This window comes from Aspergillus alliaceus, assembly GCF_009176365.1.
Source record: "Aspergillus alliaceus strain CBS 536.65 unplaced genomic scaffold BDW43scaffold_62, whole genome shotgun sequence".
In the NCBI taxonomy this organism is placed as follows: Eukaryota; Fungi; Ascomycota; class Eurotiomycetes; order Eurotiales; family Aspergillaceae; genus Aspergillus; species Aspergillus alliaceus.
In genome coordinates, this window is record NW_022474745.1 from 129,202 (window position 1) to 149,761 (window position 20,560).

Below are 20,560 nucleotides of genomic sequence, written 5' to 3' on the forward strand. Positions count from 1 at the left end.
CTTGGGATCCACCCAACAAACCAAAGATAAACGTGTGGGCAAGTTGTAACCGTCAGCTTTGCCCCTGTCATTACGAAATATATTGAAATTGCTGCTGCCTATTGGCGACGCATAATTGTGAACAATCAGCAAGCGGTCCCTTTAGCTCTAGGTAGGAGATCATGCGCAACCCTAATATACAGCCTCGTGCTCTGACTGGTCGCCTCAAATGCAAACCATCACTTGCAGGAGCACAGCCTCAGGGCCAGTATAAGATGATGGGCCCGCACACCAAGGACGCTTATCTTGATGGACCCAACCCTCATCTGCAGCCATGGTTTCTCTGAAAAATATTTTGAAATTCTCCCAGCGTCATCGCGGACCCACTGCCTCGGCATTAAGAGCGTCCACTGCCGCCCCCGCATCAGGCTCCCCGTCCATCGACAATTCGCAGGGTGCTTCAGCCGCTGTGGCGGAGCTGTCGGATGCTCTTGGTACTGTTTTTGATAAAATTGACCTGGATGGTGAGATAGCGTTTCCTGATAGCATTCTTATAATGATATACCAACTGTTAATTGGGAATAGGCGACTTAAATGGCCAAGCCCATGCCTTGCTGGAGCGACTTGATCAAGAGGCTTCCCAATATGGAAACTCTCAGTTGAAAGATGAGCAGTACCCCGATTGGGAATGGTACGGAAATCAGATTTCTTCGATTACTGTATGTCAATGCTAATTGATATGTTGTATAGCTCACAGGACAAAGCTCGATTAATTTCCGTCGCGTGGCACTGTGCCCGAACGGTGTATGAGAGCTCATCGAGTCTACCACCGAACAACTCTGTTCACTGCGGAAACTGGAATCTCGAGCCAAGAAATTGTATCGTTCCATCGGCTGATGGAACAATCAAGGCTGTCTCCTTTAGCTGTGTGTCAGCTACTGTGCCCGGAACAGCAGAAAATGGTCTTCCAGTATTAATAGTCGCTATTCGAGGGAGCGCTAGCGCGGTCGACCATATGGTAAACGCTAACCATGAGCCGCGAAATGCGGATAACTTTATTGTGAGTCTAGCTGAGTGCGGTATATGTGCTAAATATGATTATCTTGCTAACGGATGACAAACGTAGGATTTATCTCGACTTGCGCCCGAGAAAACCTCGACCCTTCAGGCACATTCCGGGTTTTTGAATAGTGCAAAGGCTCTAGACAAGACTGTATCACACAATATAACAGATTATATCCATCCTAATGAAGGCAGATACAGCCATGTCCTATTTACGGGCCATTCGGCAGGGGGCGCCGTGGCGTCACTTTTGTTCCTTCGGTACCTGGCACTGGTACACCTTTGTAAGAGACTCAGTTTGACCTGCCAGCCTGAAGCTCAATAGTGCTAACATAAAATCCAGACCCGTCGACTCGATTTTCGTGTATCACATTTGGGGCGCCTCCAGTTGTGACGGTTCCCCTCCTGGAAAGTTCCAAAACGGACTTGTCCAACGGGATGTGTCTAAATTTCATTAATGAATTTGACCCTGTCACTCGAGCAGACGGGGCATATAAACATTGCTTGGTGGATCTGATCCATTCAATGCACAGTAATCACCGATCGCTGTCTAGGTCTGAGACGTCGAGTACAACAGTCGACTCATTGTTTACCGATGACAGTGAATGTTTCTTGAAAGGAAGGGAATGGCCTGTTTTGCCTTCAATTTACTCACATGTTGGTTCTCGGATCATGCTTCTCTTTCGAGTTAAAAACAGCCTAAAGCAGACTTCTCTCCGGTTACGCGCTGTCGAGGTCCCGCGGGCTGACTTTGACAGACTGTTGTTCTGCCGGGTTGCAGTGCATCGACGGTTGTGTTATGGGGAGAGAATGGAGCTGATTGTAAAAGGGGAGTATAATGGGAGAGCCAGCTGGGATGAAACTACATGTACATGAGATAGTGAAATTGTAAGATAGAGGGACACAGCTAGTTGTACCACCACCAATGACTGAATGTATTACACGCATCAACGCACTGGAAGGGTAATGCCCTTCCGTCTTGCAATCTCAACGGCTCTATGATAATGCACATCCTCCTCCACCCTCTGCACAAAATCATCAGCCTCAAGTTCAAAATCGTCCACAATATCCACATCATCCTTGGTTGCAAAAGCTTCCATTGCAGATGAAATGGCTTCACAGTCCCAGCAAAGACAGACGTGATATTGCTGTCCAAAGACCACACTGAATAGGTCATGCGTTTTGTCAAACCGGCGATGCAAGAAAGACTTCCCCAACTTATCATCATGGTTAACCATTCTGCCAGTCCGTTGGAGCAGGCTTGCCCGGTACTGCTCCGGGCTGCATAAATGAGTATGCCATGCCAGATCAACATCTAGCGTAGGGACCATCGTCCTGTCGGGATAATCGCGAAACAACTGAAGGAACTTTTCATAGCGGTCAATAGCACGACGGATTGTCCCTTCAACTGCAGGGCTGCGGATCCAAAGATGAGCGTGCATCTTCTCTGCAAACTTCAATTGCCGCTCGACATTTTCGACTAAGGGACTATTCTTGCGAGCTTCGGACCTGGTGACTTCAACTATTTGAGCGAAAGAAATCTGACTCCGAGATACCCCCCAAAGATCACGGATGAATTGGGACAAAGGAATCCTCCCCTTCGACTCAGACCTGTACTCAGAAAGGATATATTTGCCACTGGGCTTTTTGCCGATTTCAACGAGCTCTTGGAAGAGATCGGGCGCAACTTGTGTATTTTCTTGTAGCCAATCTCCGTGAGCCTTTGGGAGGCTGTATGACCAGTTCCGCGAATTTATAGCTTCGTGCTGTTTTGTATTCTAGTTAGAAAATGTTCTGTATGTGACTAGTTCCACGTTGAAAGCGTACAATCTGTAACCATGGAAGGGAAGCTTCGCGCATCCGTTGCAACCGGTGCTTAACACAGTAGAAGTTAAAGTCATTGGGATTCAGTAAGAAAGCATGCCACACCATAAGGACGTCTGCATTATGTGTTAGTTAACTTTTTGTGGGTTTCGCAAATCTATAGCTTAGCAGGAAAAAGATGGCCTTACCGACGGGCGGTAATAGCCCCAACCCTAACGGTGAGTCGGCACTTTCTGTGCTGGTACTGGATAAAGATATTCCGTCAATAATCTTGATCCATTGGACGAATCGGCCGACTGCAAGCTCTAGGAAGTAGGGCCATTTTTGTTTTCTCCTTGTTTGGAACGTGTTGTCCTTGATGCTGACTGTATAAGACTCATATTTGCGTTTTGCAGACGAATATCGCTTGCGGTAGACCGTTTTTATGTTAGGTTTGATGCCAAAGCTGTTGTCCAGCTCTGTGGATTGCAGGACTCTTTCCCGGAGAGTGTGGAACACTTCAAGAAGCTCGAGGTGGGCAGCACATTCGCTGATGGTGGGGAGATCATTTCGATTATTATTTGGCGATGCTAACGGTTGAAATAACTGGGGCTTCGGTATTTGAGGCTCGTCTGGCCTGTGCAGAGGCTTCTCATAATAATGTGAATCTAGTTTCACTTTGTTAATTTCAGCGCCGCTTGCGCGATGAAGGGAGGCAATATGGGAGGGGATAAAATGTGCCATGATTTGAACTGATCCCTGATATCCTGCTAGTAGATTGTGGGGACAATGATGTGTTTAATATAAACATTTAGGCGCATTAAGCTCAAGGTTTAACACCTGAACAATCTCAGCCCTAGTTTCCAAGGGCTGCGCATTGCTAAGCCGCATCTCCCCGAATACGAGGCGAGGTCCGGAGATCTGGGCAAACAGCAAGGCTGTACGAATGCCTCGCGCGTGATAGGGGACACCTTGGCACATTTCTCTAGCGCTAAACACTCCTAGTTTGTACTTATTAAAGCTCCTGTTGATCACTTTCATCGGTGGGATCAGTACTAACATCATGAGATATCACAATGAGTTCGAGACATAATGATGCATCATGTGTAAAAAAGTGCACCGAACCGATCCTAATTTGTCTTATCTACGCGTTAGCTATTCCAATACTGGCTTTCGCGATCACTGCCAATAAGCTGCCTTCACAGCCAGAAGTGAGGTATCTGCTGCATAGAATCGATCATGGAGAGTTATTTCTTCAAGGGTTTAAAATGGTCAGGGGAGTAGTATGTGCCATACAAGAACAAAGGACCAACGACAGCTCAGCGCTAATGGCATCTTTTTTGTAGGGCTGGAGTTTATTCGGCTTGGCAGTGATTATGTTCGCCTCGTTCGCGGTGAAGGAATGGCACATAGTGCTTATCGGGGTGATCAAACTAGCTCTAAGTGCTATACTTGTAGCCGGGATAGCAATGCAGTCAAAGGTTCTCCCGGGCACTTTTTCTGGCTGCAGGAGTACAGCTACAAGCTGGCATGAAGCCTTGCCCTTGGACATGAGAGATTCCAGAACAGCGACTGAAGCCTCGCTGCATTCCGCCTGCAAAACAATGGTCGAGCATTGGGCCTTTGCGATTGCCATTGTGTAAGCTTAATAAATATCCCTGTTCTACTTTGCATGGGCTTATGAGAAGAAGGGTCTTGTACCTTTTCTATTCCCTGGTCATAATCCTCTATGGTGCCCGAGGAATCATGTATCCTCGTCCACCTCGCTATTCCCGGCCTAAACCTATCAAACCCGAAGCCAACGTTCAAGCGGGAATCTACTTCGCTGTAAGGTACATGTCGAAGTTCTTCCAGCGGCTCCGATCCAGATCTGGAAAGCCACCCGTGCAGGCTGTGACACGACGGGGCAACAGGAAGAACCATCGCTCGAACATTTGGACCAGTACTAACCGCGGGGAGAAACTTCCTTGTCATCACCGGCGAGTTTTGCCTTCTAAAGTGCTCCTTAATATCGCTTCGCACGTTCATTATGTTGATATCGTTAACCTGCATACCGCGTACGGCAATCTATTCCGAGATTATATCGGAAACGAAGATGAAGAGTCCAAAGTCGAAGAGCTTCGAATATACACCTGCACCACAGAGGGGATCAAAGAGGAGTGTCGAGTCTGCCGAACCCAAATTTGCAAGGTAGAGTCAATTCTCCCCCTTCGTAAATATGCCTGAACACTAACAAAGGCTCCTAGTCATGTTGCACATCTGTGCCTATACCGCAAACAATACCTCTCGAGCACTTAGAAACATGCAAGCTCTACTGCTCTACATGCTTCTACAGAGACTATAATCTAAAAGCGTCTAGCTCATGTTGGTTGAACGCTACTAAGGAAGGAGGAACTTCCACGTATCGGAAGGTCTGTCGAGACTGTGCGGCCATGACCGATGCTGAAATATGCCGGATAGTGGAACTGCAGGATCAAGTGGAGATGTACAAATTCTCGAAGTATTCATTATTTTGCGCGGAGTGTAAGAACCAGTTGCCACCGTCGGGTCCGCGTTGGTGGGTTTGTTCTTGTGGAAGGGAGTGTCGGCATCATGTTCATCCCCCATGGGGCCTAGGAAGCAATATCTAGAATATACAGGGGGTTTATGTTATTGGATAGATACTATATGCTAGCAGTTCCGCAGTCAGACAACAGATGTCTATAATGGTAAAGATTTTATATGGTTTATGATCAAAGGATTGTGCAGATTAGCCCTGCATTACCTGTACCCAATAAGATCGTAAATGGTTGGATGAATTTAGGGCTGTTCTATCTCCGAAGGGAAAGCACGTGGGTTGTTGGAGCATACCTGGAATACTGCCCGTATGCTGTTACTAACTCTTACAACTCCTGCGGGCAACACTACTACAAAAGAATTATTAACTCAAACCAATAACATAAATACCTCATCTTTCAGCCTCACTTTCCAGTTGAAGACAGTTAGGCACAAGGCAGAAAATAAAACACCCACTGATGCAATGCAGGTACCCCGAAACCGATCGCAAAGCCGTTCCCTTGGCGTACCCTCGCCCCAGCCTCGCTAGTCGGCATTGGGCGCAGCTCGTATTCCGCGAAGTGTGCTAACCAGAAAATGGCCAAATTACGCGAAGGCAGAATGCTGATCGATCGGTGCTATCGTGCATGGTTGTTGTACTATCGAGCCTCGTACTATCGAGCCTCATTGGAATGAACTCGTGACTCTCGGCTTTATGAGGCTACCTTTCTCCGATCTATATCATAGCTATGTCTATGCTGGGGGATACTATTCTGGATTGAATATTGAGTTCTTGAGATATCTGACAGCGGACTCATCATGTCTCGACTAAAGACTTTCCATAGCTTTCAACGCCCGTCTCAATCCTTGCAAACAAATATCACTCAAACATCGGATAAACCATGGGAGCAGATTGGGCCGGGGAAGGATTACCTTCTCCAAGAGCTCGAGGATCTTTATTGGGCAGCTGTCAAGGTCGAACTGGAGAATATCATTCGTACTCTGAAAGTCTGGCAACAGCCGGAGTATGTGGATATTTGTATCAGCGATGAGAATGATAATAACATTCACGGCTTTGACACGTTTCTCGATCAGGTCTGCCAGGAGTCGAGAGCGTTCGCTATTCGCTATGGTTGGTTCCGCCCTCCATGACATTGGAAGTGTGTTCGGTAGAATGTATCCAGGTGGTACTGACAGCATACAGGAGAAACGAAAGTGGAAGAGATGGTCAACGAGAGATCAGCGGAGAGATTCTTGCCGCGTAACCTCTCTTACAAGGAGGCGCTAAGGAGGGTCTTGCTCGATACTCGCGCGGAGTATTTTAGTAAAAGAATCAGAGAAGAAGTGAGGGGGAATCTTCACAGTGAGTCATGTTGTGTTCTTTGCGTGAACAGTGACTAATACGGCACTTCTGGTAAAGCCACTCCCAGACTGTCAGGCGTTGAGCTACGCGCCTGGATGCTGCTTCAGAATGCTGGTGAGTACGGATATGGTAGCACCAAGCTATCCGTGGTCATACTAAGTAGGGCTAGGTTTCCTTGACATTGACAAGCTGATTGAGCACCGGCCACCATTGGATAAACTGGGTTTCTGGAAACGACCAGCCATCCCTCAACGTATGCTAATTCCACCAATTGTGTACAATGAACAATCAACTAAACAAAGTAGTCACCATTTCTGACTTCGATGAACAATGGGTTCCTCAATTTGCTCCAATGCAATGTGCTGAATGTAGGGGCATCATTCGTGGAAGCATGTTCATGAGCCGGAAACAACCCCCAGACAATATTGCGCAAAAAGGCGCCCACACCATCTGCGAAGATTGTTATCGGACTTATCATTATGGCGACGAGTCGCTTTCTAAGAGATACAAACATTGCGTCCTGTCCGAATCCATACAGCCCGCCACAAGCAGAAAGATGTGCGCATGTAAAGACGTACCTCATTTCGATACAGACGGGCGTCCGCGCAGTTTATTCCCACTGAACGAAGAAGATAACCATATTGCGTACAAGGCAGGCTATCGGTGTACCGTTTTAAAGCTCTCGGAATTGGTTCCGTATGCAAAATATCAAGGGCTTCTGAGTACAGCCAAATTTAAACGCAAAAGAAAACGTCGTTTGTCTGACATCCAGTGGATCTCGAATATGGTTGATCGATCTCGAGGTAGGACAAACGTGCAACGTGCAGCCACACAGCGAGGGCAGACTCACAATCAATCGCCGCAAAATGTGACTAGACTAAGTAAACAACCAGCATTGCGGTCCGTGACAGAACAAAGCCGTCAAGGTGACCAGCGTGATCCTGTGTCAAGTAAAACGAGTGGAGTGACGGAAGCGCAGGCCAACGAGGACATTCCCCTTTTTTTTCGACAGTTCACTGAGAAATACCCCTTCGGAAATGTGCATATGGCGTTACGTGTAGGTCCTTTGGTTATTGAGAACGGTGTTTCCCAGTGAGTTCACTTCTCCCGACAAGGAACATTTACAAGGAGACTGATCGGTCTTACCGCAGCACAAAAGCGGGTGCACTCATTACTATGAGGGAAACACCGGTATTGAATGACCGTTTTACACGCGGGGCTCATCGACGCAGTCTAGCAGTAGGCGGAGACCCAGAAAGACTTTTATGGCAGCAAGAGCGACAGGTCGGCCAGCCAAAAAGATACAAGGCCGTTATGAAGCAAATTGTCGGTGCGCCCTTCACAGGGATTCTTTCACAAGGACATGAGAGTAAGCAAGAGAGAGAAATAGTAGAGCTGATGGTGGCAGCCAGTAAACAGCCTTTTGATAATCCCGGCTTGCCAATCATGGAAAAGCAAAGGATCCTCGACGGGGCCATGAGCTATATCCTGGAAAAGCTAAGGAATCTACTCAACTCGAGAGTCAAGATCTATCTTAATAGCATTGCACAGCATCTCCTTGATCCCGGGAATACACTAACGTGGAGTGCGACTAGCAATAACTGTCAGAACTTTTGCAACTCTCTAATCGACAGCGAGCTATTCGAGCCCCTGGTCAACGGCCTACATATGCAGTCTAGCGAAGCACCCTCGCCGCTCTACCTGATGAGCTTCGTCTGCCCACCGGAGGGATACCTGAATAATAAAGTCATCAGTAAATTCGACGTGCCTAGTGGACTGACTGAGGAGTACCTCCTTCGGTTTCATTATGGCCGCCATGACGAGGCCGACATAATTGACACCCTCCAGGAATACTGGTACGATTGGGGAGCTTTCGAATCTCCATTATATAAATACCAAGATCTCTTTCCCTGGGACTGCACAGAGGCATACATGCGGTATCCAACTAAATGCGGAGACTGCAACCTATCCAAACACGTCTGGGCATTTCCCTTCGATTCATGGTCTATCATCGCCCTTCACCATTATCGTGATAAGCACATGTATCAGCCCAAGCTAGATCTAGACTCCAAAGGGACCGACTCTTGGATAAAAGACCGCCTCACCATCCTCACCGCGTCGTCGATACTCGCTCGCGCCGCAACTGCAATGGCCAAGTCGGCCACATTCTGCAAAGCGACAGCTTGGCTGCATTCCAAAGAAAAAGGCCTCCGCCGCATTGACCCTTCACTCGCCCGAGTGAAACTAGGAGGTATTCACCGCGCCCAGCCATTCAGCCATTACTTCGAAGCAGGGACCTACAGCCACTATTTCCTGGCCGAATGGGCATTAAAAAAGAAAATGGATAAGATAAGGGACTACGAGACTCTTCGCGACGGCCGCGCGAGGCGGCCGGATATATCTTCGCGCAGCGGCGGGAGGTTCTTGGGGACAAGTAGGGAACCTTCGAATTTCGATCGATTATTCGACGGGTTCCGGGGAATGGATGGTACCGATCCCGACTATACTGGCTGTGATGATCGGGGGCAGATTGAGACCGATGCCCAGTTCGATCAACAGACGGCTGCTGCTATTGCTGCTGCCCTTATCGCTGATTCTCAGCTGGATTGCGTACAGAATGCCGAGCATATGGTGGCAGAAGCTGCTGCTGCTGCTGCGAACTGTGGGTCCGGCTGCGGGAGTGTTACGGAGCCGTCTCATGTCTGTGGCTCTTCCTCTTCTGGAGGTGGTTACAGTAGCGGCGGAGGGGGCTCTAGCAGTTGCGGAGGAGGGAGTAGCAGTTGTGGAGGTGGGGGTAGTAGCTGCGGAGGAGGAGGAAGTGGTGGTGGTTGTGATTAAGCTGACAGTGTTATATCTTACCAACGAGTTTCAATTGAAACGATGTATATACATGTCAATGCCCCTATTTCGCCCATGTACTCCTGCTACATGAAACCAAAGTAGACATTATGTGTACTGTTGACCGGCTTGCTGTATCTTTGTGCATCCATATATAGTCAAACGTATACTGGTCAGTGAAGTTGGTTGGATCCTGATAACTAATATAATCCCTGTCAACAATCGGACTTTTTCCGCCCGTACCCTTCTCTCTTCTTTCAAAACGCGCAATGTGAACGGGCATTTAATCCACCCCCAATGGGCTCTTAAAGGCCTTGGAAAACTGCAGAGCAGGTAAGCCATCCTATTTTATTTTCTTTATTAATGACACCTCTTGCGTGATGATATTATCCTACTGCAGCAGTTAATGCTCTCGGATATAAAAAGAAAAGATAGCGGAGATAATAACATATGAATACCCTCAACCCGGCTCTCAGCTCCTACAGCCTCCTTCGCAGGCATCTTATACCTCATTTGCCAGCTGGCTTACCTGCTATTAGAGTGATGTGAAGCTGGGTCATGCTCTATGCTTGCCCTGAAGGCGTCGGCATCAACTATAGACTCCTGAAGGACGCAGATTTCAGAGCTTTTACGTGGAACATTGTGAATAAGGGGCCGCAGGCCTTGGGGGCCTAATGGCTGGGAGAAGTACATCGGACACGAACTGCTGTGTCGCGCGTTAGATGCTGATCATCTCGAAATGGTGGCACCGGGGGCGGGTGCATTTGCTTTCGTGGTGCCATGGAAGAGAGCTTTTAGGGTCTACGAAGTAGGAAGGCAGTTCAGAAACGAGAGCATCGACCTCACGCACAGCCTAGAGTTCCCCACTGGCGAGTTCTATCACGCATACGCGGACTACAACGACCTAATGGATCTAACGGAGGACCTCATAACAAGCATGGTTAAGTACATCGTAGTGCTACGAGACCACCTACCACACCCAAGCTGGTGACATCTATACCATCAACTGGAAGGGGCCCTGGAAGCGGATAGATATGATCCCTGCGCTAGAAGAAGCCTGCGGCGAGAAGTTTCCCTCCAGAAGCGAACTTCATACCCCGGAAACCGGAGAATTTCTCAAGCCGATACTAAAGAAGATGAACATGGAGTGCTCACCCCGCTGACCAATGTCCGGATGCTGGATAAGCTGGTCGGCGAATTTATTGAGGCGTGCATCAACCCCACGTTCATTATGGGGCATCCGCAGATAATGTCTCCTCTGGCGAAGGCGCACCACAATCAGCCTGGTCTTTGTGGGCGCTTTGAGGCGTTTGTGTGAATGGCCCTGTAGCTCTAACAGTTCGGGACTCAGATACTTATGGCGAAAAGCGCCACTAACAAATTAGCGAACGCTTACACGGAATTAAATGATGTGAACCCCTTTAACCCTCTTAGCATTTCGAGAAGGCTAACGTGTCCACAGCCTTTCGATCGGCGCATGCGATTCGAGAAGTAGGCCAACCAGAAGGCCCAGGGTGACGACGAGGCCCAACTGATCGATGAGACCTTCTGCCAGTCTCGGGAGTACGTACGGCCTGCCACCTACTGGCGGCTGGGGTATGGGCATCGGCTGCCTGACTATGTTCCTGACCGATAACCACAGTGTCAAGGGGGTCATGACTTTCCCGATAATGAAGACAAGTCAGCGGACAAAACACCAGTAACATGAAGAGAAGTGTACTCGTCTAGGGAATGACCCACTACCATGTCCGCGGGAACGCCACATGTCGCCAGATGAAGCGGCTGTACGTTTCGCCAGAGACGCGAAGCATGGGGCTGGGCGGGGCATTGGTGGATACAATTGTGCGATGAGCCAGAGAGCTGGGGTTCCGAGAGATGGAAGCTTGATATGCTCCCTGCGAAGAAGGGAGCTATCCATTTATATAGGCGGTTGGGCTTTGTCAAGATAGACCTTTATTATCACACGCCGTTGGAGGACAGGCCGTTATTTTTAGGTTAGATATGTCTTGACAACTGCATCTTACTTGGTTCTCTGCTTTTCGATTCGATACTTAACACCCGTGGAAAGCGTCACTAGCGGGTAGACTATGTCGATGAACAACAGAAGGCTATATATAAATTAGATATTTAACGAAAAAGATGTATATATTCTCCGTTTCGAACCACTCTCTGATCGTGAGGAATACATCTCGGGCAAAACATCACAGACCAAACACCTGACACTCGAAAATTGCTTGTAACGCAATCAAAACCGCTTCTCAATGTCCTCCATCCGCTCCACACACTCCCCTGCCTCATCCCGCGTATGCTTCTTAAGAGTCTTCTGGGTCATCACCCACTGAAACCGCTTCTTCCAGAAATCCCATCGCTCCCTGGACCAAACTTGCTGACCCTTCCACGTTGAGCCCCGAACGTTCTCCAACCGCCCCTTCTGCTGGTAGATCCGCGAGCCGCAGTGGCGGATCCACACCGCAGCGGCTGGAACATACCCATCCAGACTCCCCAAATCCCACTGCTGCCACTGCCTCTCGAGCGTCCTCTGCAGCACCCAGCCGCCACGACTGATAGCCCCCCGATGGGGGAGCCCGATTGCCGCCAACTTGGCGGTATAGGCGTTCAAATTGAACCAGGTTTGGCGGTTTTGTTGCCGACTGCCGCCTCCGTCGTGGACTGATCAATAATAGTAAGTGTCTTGTTGACCATAGAGGAAAGGGAGAAGAGGAGAGGAAGACAAACGGCCCCACGAAAACTCATCAATGGTCATCGCTAATCCATTTAAATTCCCGTATTCCCCACTCGGAAGCCCTGCTAATGCCTCGGTGAAGTCCACCAGCCGGTCGTTCATATCGGTCAAGTTCTTGACCGCATCTATGATCATGGCATAGAGGATATCTGTGCTGGGAGGCGTCGGTTCCGGCTCGTAGGCGTGCTCCCGTGGAGGTGGGGTGACGGCTTCATGTGCGAGATCGATGGCTGGGATGGTGGGATCTATCAAGAGCTTAGTGAAGGCGGAGAGAAGTCTAGGAGGGGCGGCGGATTTGGTGGGGATGTCGTTTCCCTTGGCCCAAGCATTGAGAAAGGCGATGCAGTCGTCTGTCATTTTGTTATAGATAGTATCTATCGTATTGGAGACTTTTGGGACAGGTTAATTGATTTAATTAACGGCATCGGACATAGAGCTGTGGCTGTGTGGCACTGCAACCCGCGCGGACCCCAATATATTCAATACTAGTGGGATGATCATTCCAGTGACGTCTTTTGAGTATTTTAATAATAGAGTCAGTATATGCCCTGTATCTCTACTGACATAGCTCCCAGCAGTAAGGCATTATGGCTAGGTCAAAGAGAAGATACCGTCTTAGTTAATTTTATCAAGCAATAATACATTTGCGCTAAGCAACGACACATGCGGAAATGCCAATGGTCTTCGATGAGGATTCCTTACAAGCTGCTCTCTACAGACTAGAATAAGTGAGTCTGTCAACAAGGCTATCGAGGTCAGTGATAGACGGAGAGGAAGGTATGAAGATGGGGAGATGGGGACGGGGGAAAGGTTCTGGTCCAGGGAAGAGCAGTACGTTCAATATGACCCGAGTAGGATCTACTCCGATGAATGGCAGGGGAGTCTGCGAAAGAATTCACACCTTAGTAAGTAGAACGATTTGTGCATAATTCAAACTCAACAGAGCTACACTATTGAACCAGATATCGCATTCCGAGCATACCCAGAATACATTTATGGAATAATGGTAAACTCCTTTTTCTTTACCTCATTAAGAAAGACCCTATAATCTATCTTGGGACCTTAGCCAAGATCCGTCCATCTCAGACCTTATTGGATGGTCATTTTGGACCTGTCCTGGTTCTTTAGCCTATATTTAGGACACCTCCATGCTATATCACGACCAACCTCTATTGATCTCAAAGTGGGTACCTTTATGTTCACATACTCGTGCCCAAAGCTAAAGTCTACATAGCGATCAATAACCTACCGGGTGTTTACTTCGGGAAATAATCCGAGACCCCATTATATGCCACTTTTTAATCGGCCTTGGAGACGATTGTAGCGGTTATTAGAGTGGGCTCTGTTCATTGCATTGTTCATTACTCTGTCCGTTGTCCGCCCTTGTCCCATGTTGGCCTGAATGAGTCACAGCCGGACAACCTACAACCTCCCAGCTAGTATACCTACTTCCTTGCATTACTGAAACATGCAAGCATCCAACTAGCCACTCCTGCCATGGGCCCACAAGCCCTAACGAGCGACTACTCAGCACCAGTGTCAATTAGTATAAGCCTAAACGGATTTCTATTTAGATGAGATATTCTTTGTGAATATTCATTGGAAGCCTTCCTTAATAAGAATGTCATAACTTGGTCTGCCCTTTCAAGATGTTGTAGAAAAGATCAGACACGCGGCCTTGATCGCCATCGATAATATAGCTCTTTATACGTTCAACTATCTCGGACTCGATTACTTGGACGTCTCCACCTCTTACAGAAGCTTGAATGGAAAGACATCCAAGTCAGCCCCGATCCCGGCCTCCTGGCTGAGATGGAGAGACTCCCAAGAGGCTCCATAATCTTGAAAGACAGACTAGGGAATCTGGGGAGGAAGCATACTAATGAGTGGCTACAAAAAGTCATACTATATATCGCCCCTCCAGTCGCGGCTTGGCGCTTTATTTAATCTACTGGTCTGCAATGACATTAATTTTAAGTCGGAAATCCTGCACGCACAGTATCGTGTCAAGGTGGTTCTTCGCGATGACTCTGGATTAATGGTCCAAAGGTCGAGACATGCCGTGATTATACTAGCATTCATAACTTGAGCACAGAAAAATAGGATTTGAAGTAGGATAGAATTTTAAGAGAACATTCCAGGAGAGTAACACCAGCTGCTCACCTCAGAACGAGGTAAATCGAAAATTAGGGTTCTAGAGTTACAAAATCGTGGACTCGCTTTCCCTGCGTGAGAATCATAGGGGCGGTATCTAGTTCCTCCACTTCCTTTCATTAGATTTTATTTGGAACATCAGCGACGGTCATAATTCGACCAAGAAAGGTTGGCAGCTTCCACCATCGCCGATGAATTACCCCGTCTTGGTAGTGCAGGCGTCGACAGAGTCAACACATGAGCTGTTGGTTTGGATTGCGTTACTGGAGTTGAACAAAAGGACCGAAACTGGTTGACGATCTTGATGTCAGATGGAACGTCTATGTATAGACCTTGCACTGTGCTTATAATGGCAGACATCAGCAAACCGCAGTAAAGAGTAACCCCTCTGTACGCATCAGCCATTCTTTCAACTCATGAACGTGTGTAGGATCTTTTCTGTACATGAATTATTATCCAGACCAGGAACTTACGGCCTACCTTGGATCCGAGCAGCTATTCCTTAAAGGAGGATGCCTAATGGACATGGATGAGAATATATCGATTATGGCGAAATATTTCCGGGAGTAAAAGGTTGTCGGCCTTGTTATCTCGGTCGCGATGCTGAATTAGAAGCACCATGCCATGGTGCAGGATAATTTGACCTATATTATACGATAAAATCGGGACTTGAATAGTCAAAAGGTGTAAGGAAGGCATATACTCCAATGTTCTCTCTTTTTAGTAGTTGTACAGAGTTTAGAACAACGGCGACTTGGTAGATTATCTTGAACAGATGCAATATTTGATGATTAACTGTTCATTCGGCCTTGCCTTCCTGGTCTAGTATAAGATCGAGGTTGGGAGGGCTAAAAATAAAATCGATCTGCATAACAATTGCTACTTTTCCGATGAGCAAGATATATTGTTTTACTTGCCACCCTTGCAGTTGGAATACTGCTGTGGATGGAGGGGCAAATGTTTGAAAACCCCTTCTATTATATGGTTCCCAGTGCCATGATGGTCAAGCTAGGACGGCTTTTGGGAGACGCAAAGGGAACGAAGCCTGCGATTGGACTTGGTGTGTGTGTTTCTTAGGGCCTTGTATACCCAAAGAGCATGTTTCATGGCCCATGGTAAAATTATGGTTGTACCATGGTTGCGCTTTACTTGCTACTTAAAGGCAGCAGCGTGATGTTGAGATTGAAACATTTTATTCCCTGTAGGATAAATCAATCCCATTCTTTGTATAAAAGTAGAATGCGTAAGAACAATGATAGATCAATGCGTTTACTACAGCACAACGTCTCCAACATATGTTGAATTTGTCCCATTTAGAAGCAGTACAGCACCTTGAGTATACGATGATGGTGAAGCAACCATGGTAAGGCCAATTCAATATCAAGGTATAATTCATACGAAGTGGCTCCTTTTGTCAGCCGCTACAGATTTTTAAAAGAAGGCCGCATAATCATCTTGCAGAAACTCTCCTCGTATTTATCTTGCAGCTAATCCACAATGATACCAAACTTGACCCTGATCCCTGTGGCACAAATGCCCCAACAAGTAGGCGTTCGGGTGTCCCAAGATGACTGGACACGCATCATTGATCGAAGCGCACGAAGAAAATTGCAAAATCGAATCAACCAAAGGCTATACAGTAAGGTACGTCGCCATTGCAAAGGCTTGCTAATCTGAAAATCCCAAGACAACGGCATTCACAACGCGTCAAGGCTAGCAAAACCCCTAGAAAGAAGCAACAGTACTATTATCAGTAACTCTCACACAGCTAGTCGCAATGAGGACAAAGATACTGGCGATGACTTCAGTTGTACAATGGGACCAGTGAACATCCGGTCCGTGATGCGCGATTTTGAATCTCTAGCTCTTGAAAGCTATTGGACGAACTCTCCAAACCGTGACGTGACCATCTTCTGACTTTAGCTAAAGTCAACACCTAACGCGCTATTATCGATAACATGCGCTCTATAGGTATGGCCAAGGAGTGGATGAATCACGACGGCGCTGTATCTATCTTCAGCATGCAGGTTCCTGGATTCTCTGAGACTCACATTCCACTTAGCCTTCGTCCGATAGTAGTTTAGCGACGAATTCCCCATCACCCATGGCTAGACATCTTTCCCTTACCTAATCTAAGGGATAATCCCATTACTGTGCAAGATGATCTTGACGACGAAGAGTTATGCCATGATCTGATGGCTTTCTGGGATACGCGGAACGCAGGTGCTATGTTGTTGGTCTGGGGTCCGTCTTGGGAGCCCTGGATCTGGGAAATGACAGAGGCGTTTGTGAAGAAGTGGGGGTTCCTTCTAGACGGCTGTGAGGAACTTTTGGGAAGTACCAATTATTGGAGAATGAAAAGGGGCGAGCGGCCGTTGTCTTTGCGAGACTTCTCCCTGCCCTATAGATTACATCCTTTCTAGTGGAGTCTCGCGATACCATCCTCTTCCGTGGCCCGTTTGTCTTTGATTATCATATCATTCAGCAAAACATGAGACTTGTGTAGGTTTGATGCTGACGGATATTTTGTAGTTATTTCAAATGTAGACGCAACCAAAAGCTTCTTAAGACCTTTTTTTGGTAATATCTCCGAGAATTTGGCCGTAGGCAAACTGCTCACGGACGCCTCAGACATTCGCGACTTAGTTTATGCTGGGGCCCCATATACCACATTGCTTGCCATTGTCGAATGGATCCACCCAAGCATGTTGCTTACGGGGATTACCCTAAGAAGCTCGACTTATTTAAGGTAGGGTGGGACGCAGGGTCCGATCATGGCTGCTAGTATTGATAAGCAACAAGGAGTGTAATGCGAAGCTGAACCTTGAAAATCACTTTAGCGTGGGTGGTGGTACTCCTGATAAGTGCGACTAACATAACATCCTTCAATTCAGACGATGTTCAAAGGGTTTCATTTTGACACGCACATACTCAACATTCGACTCATACAATGTCTCCTGTATTGGCTACTTTATCAACAGGTGCAAAATTATGGGTGAACATAGGTCTGCATTGAATCCTATCTACATTATTGTATGACTAACAGCGTCATAAGCTTATCAACCTGGGGATACTTGACCACACCAGCAAACGTACTTGCAGGCGCAAGCCAATTCCCAGTTGACCTTCCACCACAGCCTCATGCGATGCAGAATGTGATTATGATTGCGGCCTTGATTTATCAGCCCAAGGTGTGGCCCATTCCCTTTGATACGGGTGCGTGTGAAGATATGATCTCAAGTTGGGGTACAAAAGTGGTAGAATGTGCCCCAAGGACTTGGGACAAATCAACACATGGTCTACCTGAGGTTATCAGAGCTAGTGGTGCTGATGAAATAACAGACATCAGGGCGGCTGTCTTAAGCCACTTGCACTATGATCATGCCGGAGGCTTGGAACATTTTGTTGGCGCAGGCTGGTGTAAAGGGATGAGTTTTAACTTGGTCTATAATACAGACCTCGAGATTTGGTGCTATGAGGAGCTTAAGAATGCTTTCTGGACTGATGCGACAGGCCCGGAGCGAGCAACCTATTTGAAAGACTGCCTCTTGGTTGTCCATATTTAAGTGGAAGGCCTTTCAGGGCCAACCCTTCGAGATCTTCCGTGGTATTAGCTTTCACCGCTACCCTAGCCATACGGTGGGCTCGATTGCGATGGAACTTAAGCTTGAGAAAACAGGCTTGGTTGTACTAACAGGCGACGCATTTCACGTAAAGGAGAATTAAGAGGGAGGCATACATCCAGGTACATTAACAAGGGCCTTTAATGAGTGGCACCGTAGTCGAGAGTATATCCGGACCTTGGTGGAGAGAAAGCAGGCTACGGTAATGACTCTTCATATTCCAATGCGTTAGAAGCTAGCCCAAGAGATATACAGAATGACGCCTGATCAAGGACTGAAAAGTTGCGGTGACAAGGCTAAAGTTGAGGGTGATCTCAGCAAAGACTGTTGGGGAAATGGATGGAGAATTATGCTACAAACCTGTTTATGTTCTACTGCAAACTGCGCAACTCGTTGCCGAGGTAAATGCCTGAACTAGTAGACACATAATCCTGAGCGTTTGTGTGTGAAGGCTAGGTTCACGGTATGATTAATGGAGGTATGATTGGTGCCGTTGGGCTTAAATAGCTGTCATGTGTTTGGCGTTCTGTCTGCATGCTATACAGAATCAATCGGTTAGGCACCCAAAATGAACTACAATCTTGAGATATCTCTGCTATCTTAATATTAACCTCCAGCCTCTGCTGGCACTTGGATCCGAGCTGCTTAGACCAAAGTCAGCATGTATGAGCCTGTCAATTGGCTACATAACATACTCTTCCATCTCATCTTCTCCCTCTGACCCTCTTGGTTCCATGTACGCTTCTTCAATCTGCCTATAATATTTCCTTCCACGGATTTGATGACGATAGCATCTGTAGTATGAGTATAATTTGGGTTCAGACAGATCGCGTCTGTCGGATAATTCTATCAAGATATAATTATCTTCGCAGAGGCGGAATAGTCGTTATATGTTTAAACAGCGGCTCCTCTAGGACCTCACGATGACACCAATTTACTCATGTGCTGCATCGGGTGAGACATTCCCGGTTACCAGAGAGGCAGGTAACTTCTGGCTACATAGAAGCATAATAATGTTGTTGTTCATGATGCCCAGACAGCATTTTTAATAGGCCATCAGTACCGTTAACCACCAGAGTAAAGCCTATGATCAGATTGGAATTCAGGGAAAACACCGAAATAACCAAGCCACTTCCAGCACACCACACAGTTGTTGATAGTACGCGTCTTGTATCACCTTTAGTCCATCACCTTAGCGCCTCAGAGCTTTCAATCTGTCGCGTAACTTCCATGAGCCTCTCAATCATACTATCAAGATCAGGAGTCGCTATAGGGCTTTCCCTCCTTTCCCAACCAAGTTCAATGGGAAGACGTTCATTCTCTGGAGAGCAGTCACATTAGCCACTAGCCAAGATCCGAATCATGCTAAGATGCCTACCGAACAGGTACTCCACCCAGGATCTATCAACGGTCGCAGAGACCCTATCACCAAAGACAAGAATATATGTTGATGTCTGTGCATAGCTAAACCGAAGACGACTCCCGGAGAGGTCAAACGTCGGATTGGTAGCCTTGGAAGTATTTATTCGTGCCAGACGGGCGCGCGCCCCAGCATGTAGGTCAATTATCGGCTCGGTCCAGTACGATCGTGCTTCGTCGAAGATTGTCTGGTTGAAGGAGTGATTGTCGCCGAAGTAGAAGTCTCCGCGGCTGGATACGTCAGTTGTTCTGTCTTTCCGATAGTGATCAAACGACAAATTACCTCAAACTCCCATCATGCTCTATAATGTTGTGACGATTCAGATCATCAAGGGAAAAGGTCGTCGCATTGGGTGTTGGGTTCGTTTTTATTGCCATTGCGAAGAGGATCTGGGAAAGCCCTTTATCGACATTCAAAGCTGAGCCTAAGGCCTGGATTGTATCCTGCTGCGAGATGTCCTTTCCATCGTGTTGGAGAACGTCATGATTGGCGAGCGCATTCAACACGGGGCAAGGACTGCGCACTATTGGTCTTCAGTCATCTCGTTTATTCATCTACTATGTGCGGAGTTACCATCATTTGGTCCCGGAGGTGTCCACGGGAGTGGGTGTGGAACGTGGGTTAATGTTTTCACCAGGGTGGCCGACAACAACGACAGAAGTAACCACATATTGCTGTTTTCTCTGACCCTGGGCTCTAAGCTGAAGGCGTGTTTAAGACGCACATATATATCTGGGGCACGGAATTAGAAAAATAGCAGATGACTTTCGCACATCATACTACTAAGGAAGGGCGGACCCATCCTGCGGAATCGACCCAGTCTAGGTCATGCAAACATTCCTGCAGGCAATCTATCATCCATAGTAGGATCTATCAAGAACAATAGCATTCTTCGGAACCAGGGGACGTCCATTCTTGCTAATACGAGCTAGGTCATTGGTCCTAGGTAGCTAGCCATCCGATGGCGCAATGAACAGCACCACAAACCAGTGAAACTATTGAAACATTCGGAAGGTTTATAATCTGTCTCATGCCGGTGT

At 47.4% G+C, this 20,560-nt stretch overlaps 10 protein-coding genes across 10 annotated transcripts; 7 read left to right on the forward strand and 3 right to left on the reverse strand.

Moving 5' to 3' along the window:
• Window positions 1-313: 313 nt before the first annotated feature.
• Window positions 314-1,366, forward strand: BDW43DRAFT_303740 (uncharacterized protein; the record flags this gene model as incomplete). Its single annotated transcript, XM_032045466.1, has 4 exons — window positions 314-503; window positions 565-670; window positions 730-1,039; window positions 1,106-1,366. 4 exons carry the CDS (start codon window positions 314-316, stop codon window positions 1,364-1,366), a joined length of 867 nt encoding a protein of 288 aa, XP_031895490.1.
• A 586-nt stretch (window positions 1,367-1,952) lies between these two features.
• On the reverse strand, window positions 1,953-3,632 carry BDW43DRAFT_212308 (uncharacterized protein). The gene is made up of 3 exons (XM_032039278.1): window positions 3,054-3,632; window positions 2,869-2,981; window positions 1,953-2,807 (listed from the first exon to the last, which is right to left on the reverse strand). The coding sequence occupies exons 1-3, from the start codon at window positions 3,586-3,588 to the stop codon at window positions 1,989-1,991; spliced, it is 1,467 nt and encodes a 488-aa protein (XP_031895491.1). The 5' UTR covers window positions 3,589-3,632; the 3' UTR covers window positions 1,953-1,988.
• A 231-nt stretch (window positions 3,633-3,863) lies between these two features.
• BDW43DRAFT_290570 (uncharacterized protein) lies at window positions 3,864-5,602 on the forward strand. The gene is made up of 3 exons (XM_032043532.1): window positions 3,864-4,483; window positions 4,536-5,034; window positions 5,091-5,602. The coding sequence occupies exons 1-3, from the start codon at window positions 4,221-4,223 to the stop codon at window positions 5,472-5,474; spliced, it is 1,146 nt and encodes a 381-aa protein (XP_031895492.1). The 5' UTR covers window positions 3,864-4,220; the 3' UTR covers window positions 5,475-5,602.
• Window positions 5,603-6,198: 596 nt separating this feature from the next.
• On the forward strand, window positions 6,199-9,580 carry BDW43DRAFT_315727 (uncharacterized protein; the record flags this gene model as incomplete). The annotated part of the gene is made up of 6 exons (XM_032048134.1): window positions 6,199-6,511; window positions 6,584-6,742; window positions 6,800-6,856; window positions 6,912-6,995; window positions 7,048-7,834; window positions 7,894-9,580. The coding sequence occupies 6 exons, from the start codon at window positions 6,199-6,201 to the stop codon at window positions 9,578-9,580; spliced, it is 3,087 nt and encodes a 1,028-aa protein (XP_031895493.1).
• A 458-nt stretch (window positions 9,581-10,038) lies between these two features.
• BDW43DRAFT_290573 (uncharacterized protein) lies at window positions 10,039-10,799 on the forward strand. Its single transcript, XM_032043533.1, has one exon. It carries the CDS (start codon window positions 10,320-10,322, stop codon window positions 10,569-10,571), a length of 252 nt encoding a protein of 83 aa, XP_031895494.1. The 5' UTR covers window positions 10,039-10,319; the 3' UTR covers window positions 10,572-10,799.
• Window positions 10,800-10,813: 14 nt separating this feature from the next.
• Window positions 10,814-11,341, forward strand: BDW43DRAFT_290574 (uncharacterized protein). The gene has a single exon (XM_032043534.1). It carries the CDS (start codon window positions 11,119-11,121, stop codon window positions 11,281-11,283), a length of 165 nt encoding a protein of 54 aa, XP_031895495.1. The 5' UTR covers window positions 10,814-11,118; the 3' UTR covers window positions 11,284-11,341.
• Window positions 11,342-11,735: 394 nt separating this feature from the next.
• Window positions 11,736-12,680, reverse strand: BDW43DRAFT_322877 (DUF3632 domain-containing protein; the record flags this gene model as incomplete). The annotated part of the gene is made up of 2 exons (XM_032049639.1): window positions 11,736-12,250; window positions 12,317-12,680. 2 exons carry the CDS (start codon window positions 12,678-12,680, stop codon window positions 11,826-11,828), a joined length of 789 nt encoding a protein of 262 aa, XP_031895496.1. The 3' UTR covers window positions 11,736-11,825.
• Window positions 12,681-15,974: 3,294 nt separating this feature from the next.
• BDW43DRAFT_303744 (uncharacterized protein) lies at window positions 15,975-16,900 on the forward strand (the record flags this gene model as incomplete). Its single annotated transcript, XM_032045467.1, has 4 exons — window positions 15,975-16,116; window positions 16,165-16,374; window positions 16,449-16,544; window positions 16,590-16,900. 4 exons carry the CDS (start codon window positions 15,975-15,977, stop codon window positions 16,898-16,900), a joined length of 759 nt encoding a protein of 252 aa, XP_031895497.1.
• Window positions 16,901-17,427: 527 nt separating this feature from the next.
• On the forward strand, window positions 17,428-18,332 carry BDW43DRAFT_303745 (uncharacterized protein; the record flags this gene model as incomplete). The annotated part of the gene is made up of 5 exons (XM_032045468.1): window positions 17,428-17,482; window positions 17,565-17,897; window positions 17,934-18,031; window positions 18,075-18,188; window positions 18,249-18,332. The coding sequence occupies 5 exons, from the start codon at window positions 17,428-17,430 to the stop codon at window positions 18,330-18,332; spliced, it is 684 nt and encodes a 227-aa protein (XP_031895498.1).
• Window positions 18,333-19,227: 895 nt separating this feature from the next.
• On the reverse strand, window positions 19,228-20,190 carry BDW43DRAFT_322879 (peroxidase family protein; the record flags this gene model as incomplete). Its single annotated transcript, XM_032049640.1, has 4 exons — window positions 19,228-19,421; window positions 19,479-19,750; window positions 19,803-20,043; window positions 20,094-20,190. The coding sequence occupies 4 exons, from the start codon at window positions 20,188-20,190 to the stop codon at window positions 19,288-19,290; spliced, it is 744 nt and encodes a 247-aa protein (XP_031895499.1). The 3' UTR covers window positions 19,228-19,287.
• Between the last annotated feature and the right edge of the window lie 370 nt (window positions 20,191-20,560).

Bases quoted from the DNA above. Each gene is read 5' to 3' on its own strand.
- BDW43DRAFT_290573 (XM_032043533.1), top strand. From the start codon at position 10,320: ATGGTGGCACCGGGGGCGGGTGCATTTGCTTTCGTGGTGCCATGGAAG.
- BDW43DRAFT_290574 (XM_032043534.1), top strand. From the start codon at position 11,119: ATGAGACCTTCTGCCAGTCTCGGGAGTACGTACGGCCTGCCACCTACT.
- BDW43DRAFT_290570 (XM_032043532.1), top strand. From the start codon at position 4,221: ATGTTCGCCTCGTTCGCGGTGAAGGAATGGCACATAGTGCTTATCGGG. The intron at 4,484-4,535 runs GTAAGCTTAATA...TATGAGAAGAAG, and splicing joins GCCTTTGCGATTGCCATTGT to GGTCTTGTACCTTTTCTATT. The intron at 5,035-5,090 runs GTAGAGTCAATT...AAAGGCTCCTAG, and splicing joins GCCGAACCCAAATTTGCAAG to TCATGTTGCACATCTGTGCC.
- BDW43DRAFT_212308 (XM_032039278.1), bottom strand. From the start codon at position 3,588: ATGGCACATTTTATCCCCTCCCATATTGCCTCCCTTCATCGCGCAAGC. The intron at 2,982-3,053 runs GTAAGGCCATCT...CACATAATGCAG, and splicing joins GGGGCTATTACCGCCCGTCG to ACGTCCTTATGGTGTGGCAT. The intron at 2,808-2,868 runs GTACGCTTTCAA...AATACAAAACAG, and splicing joins CCCTTCCATGGTTACAGATT to CACGAAGCTATAAATTCGCG.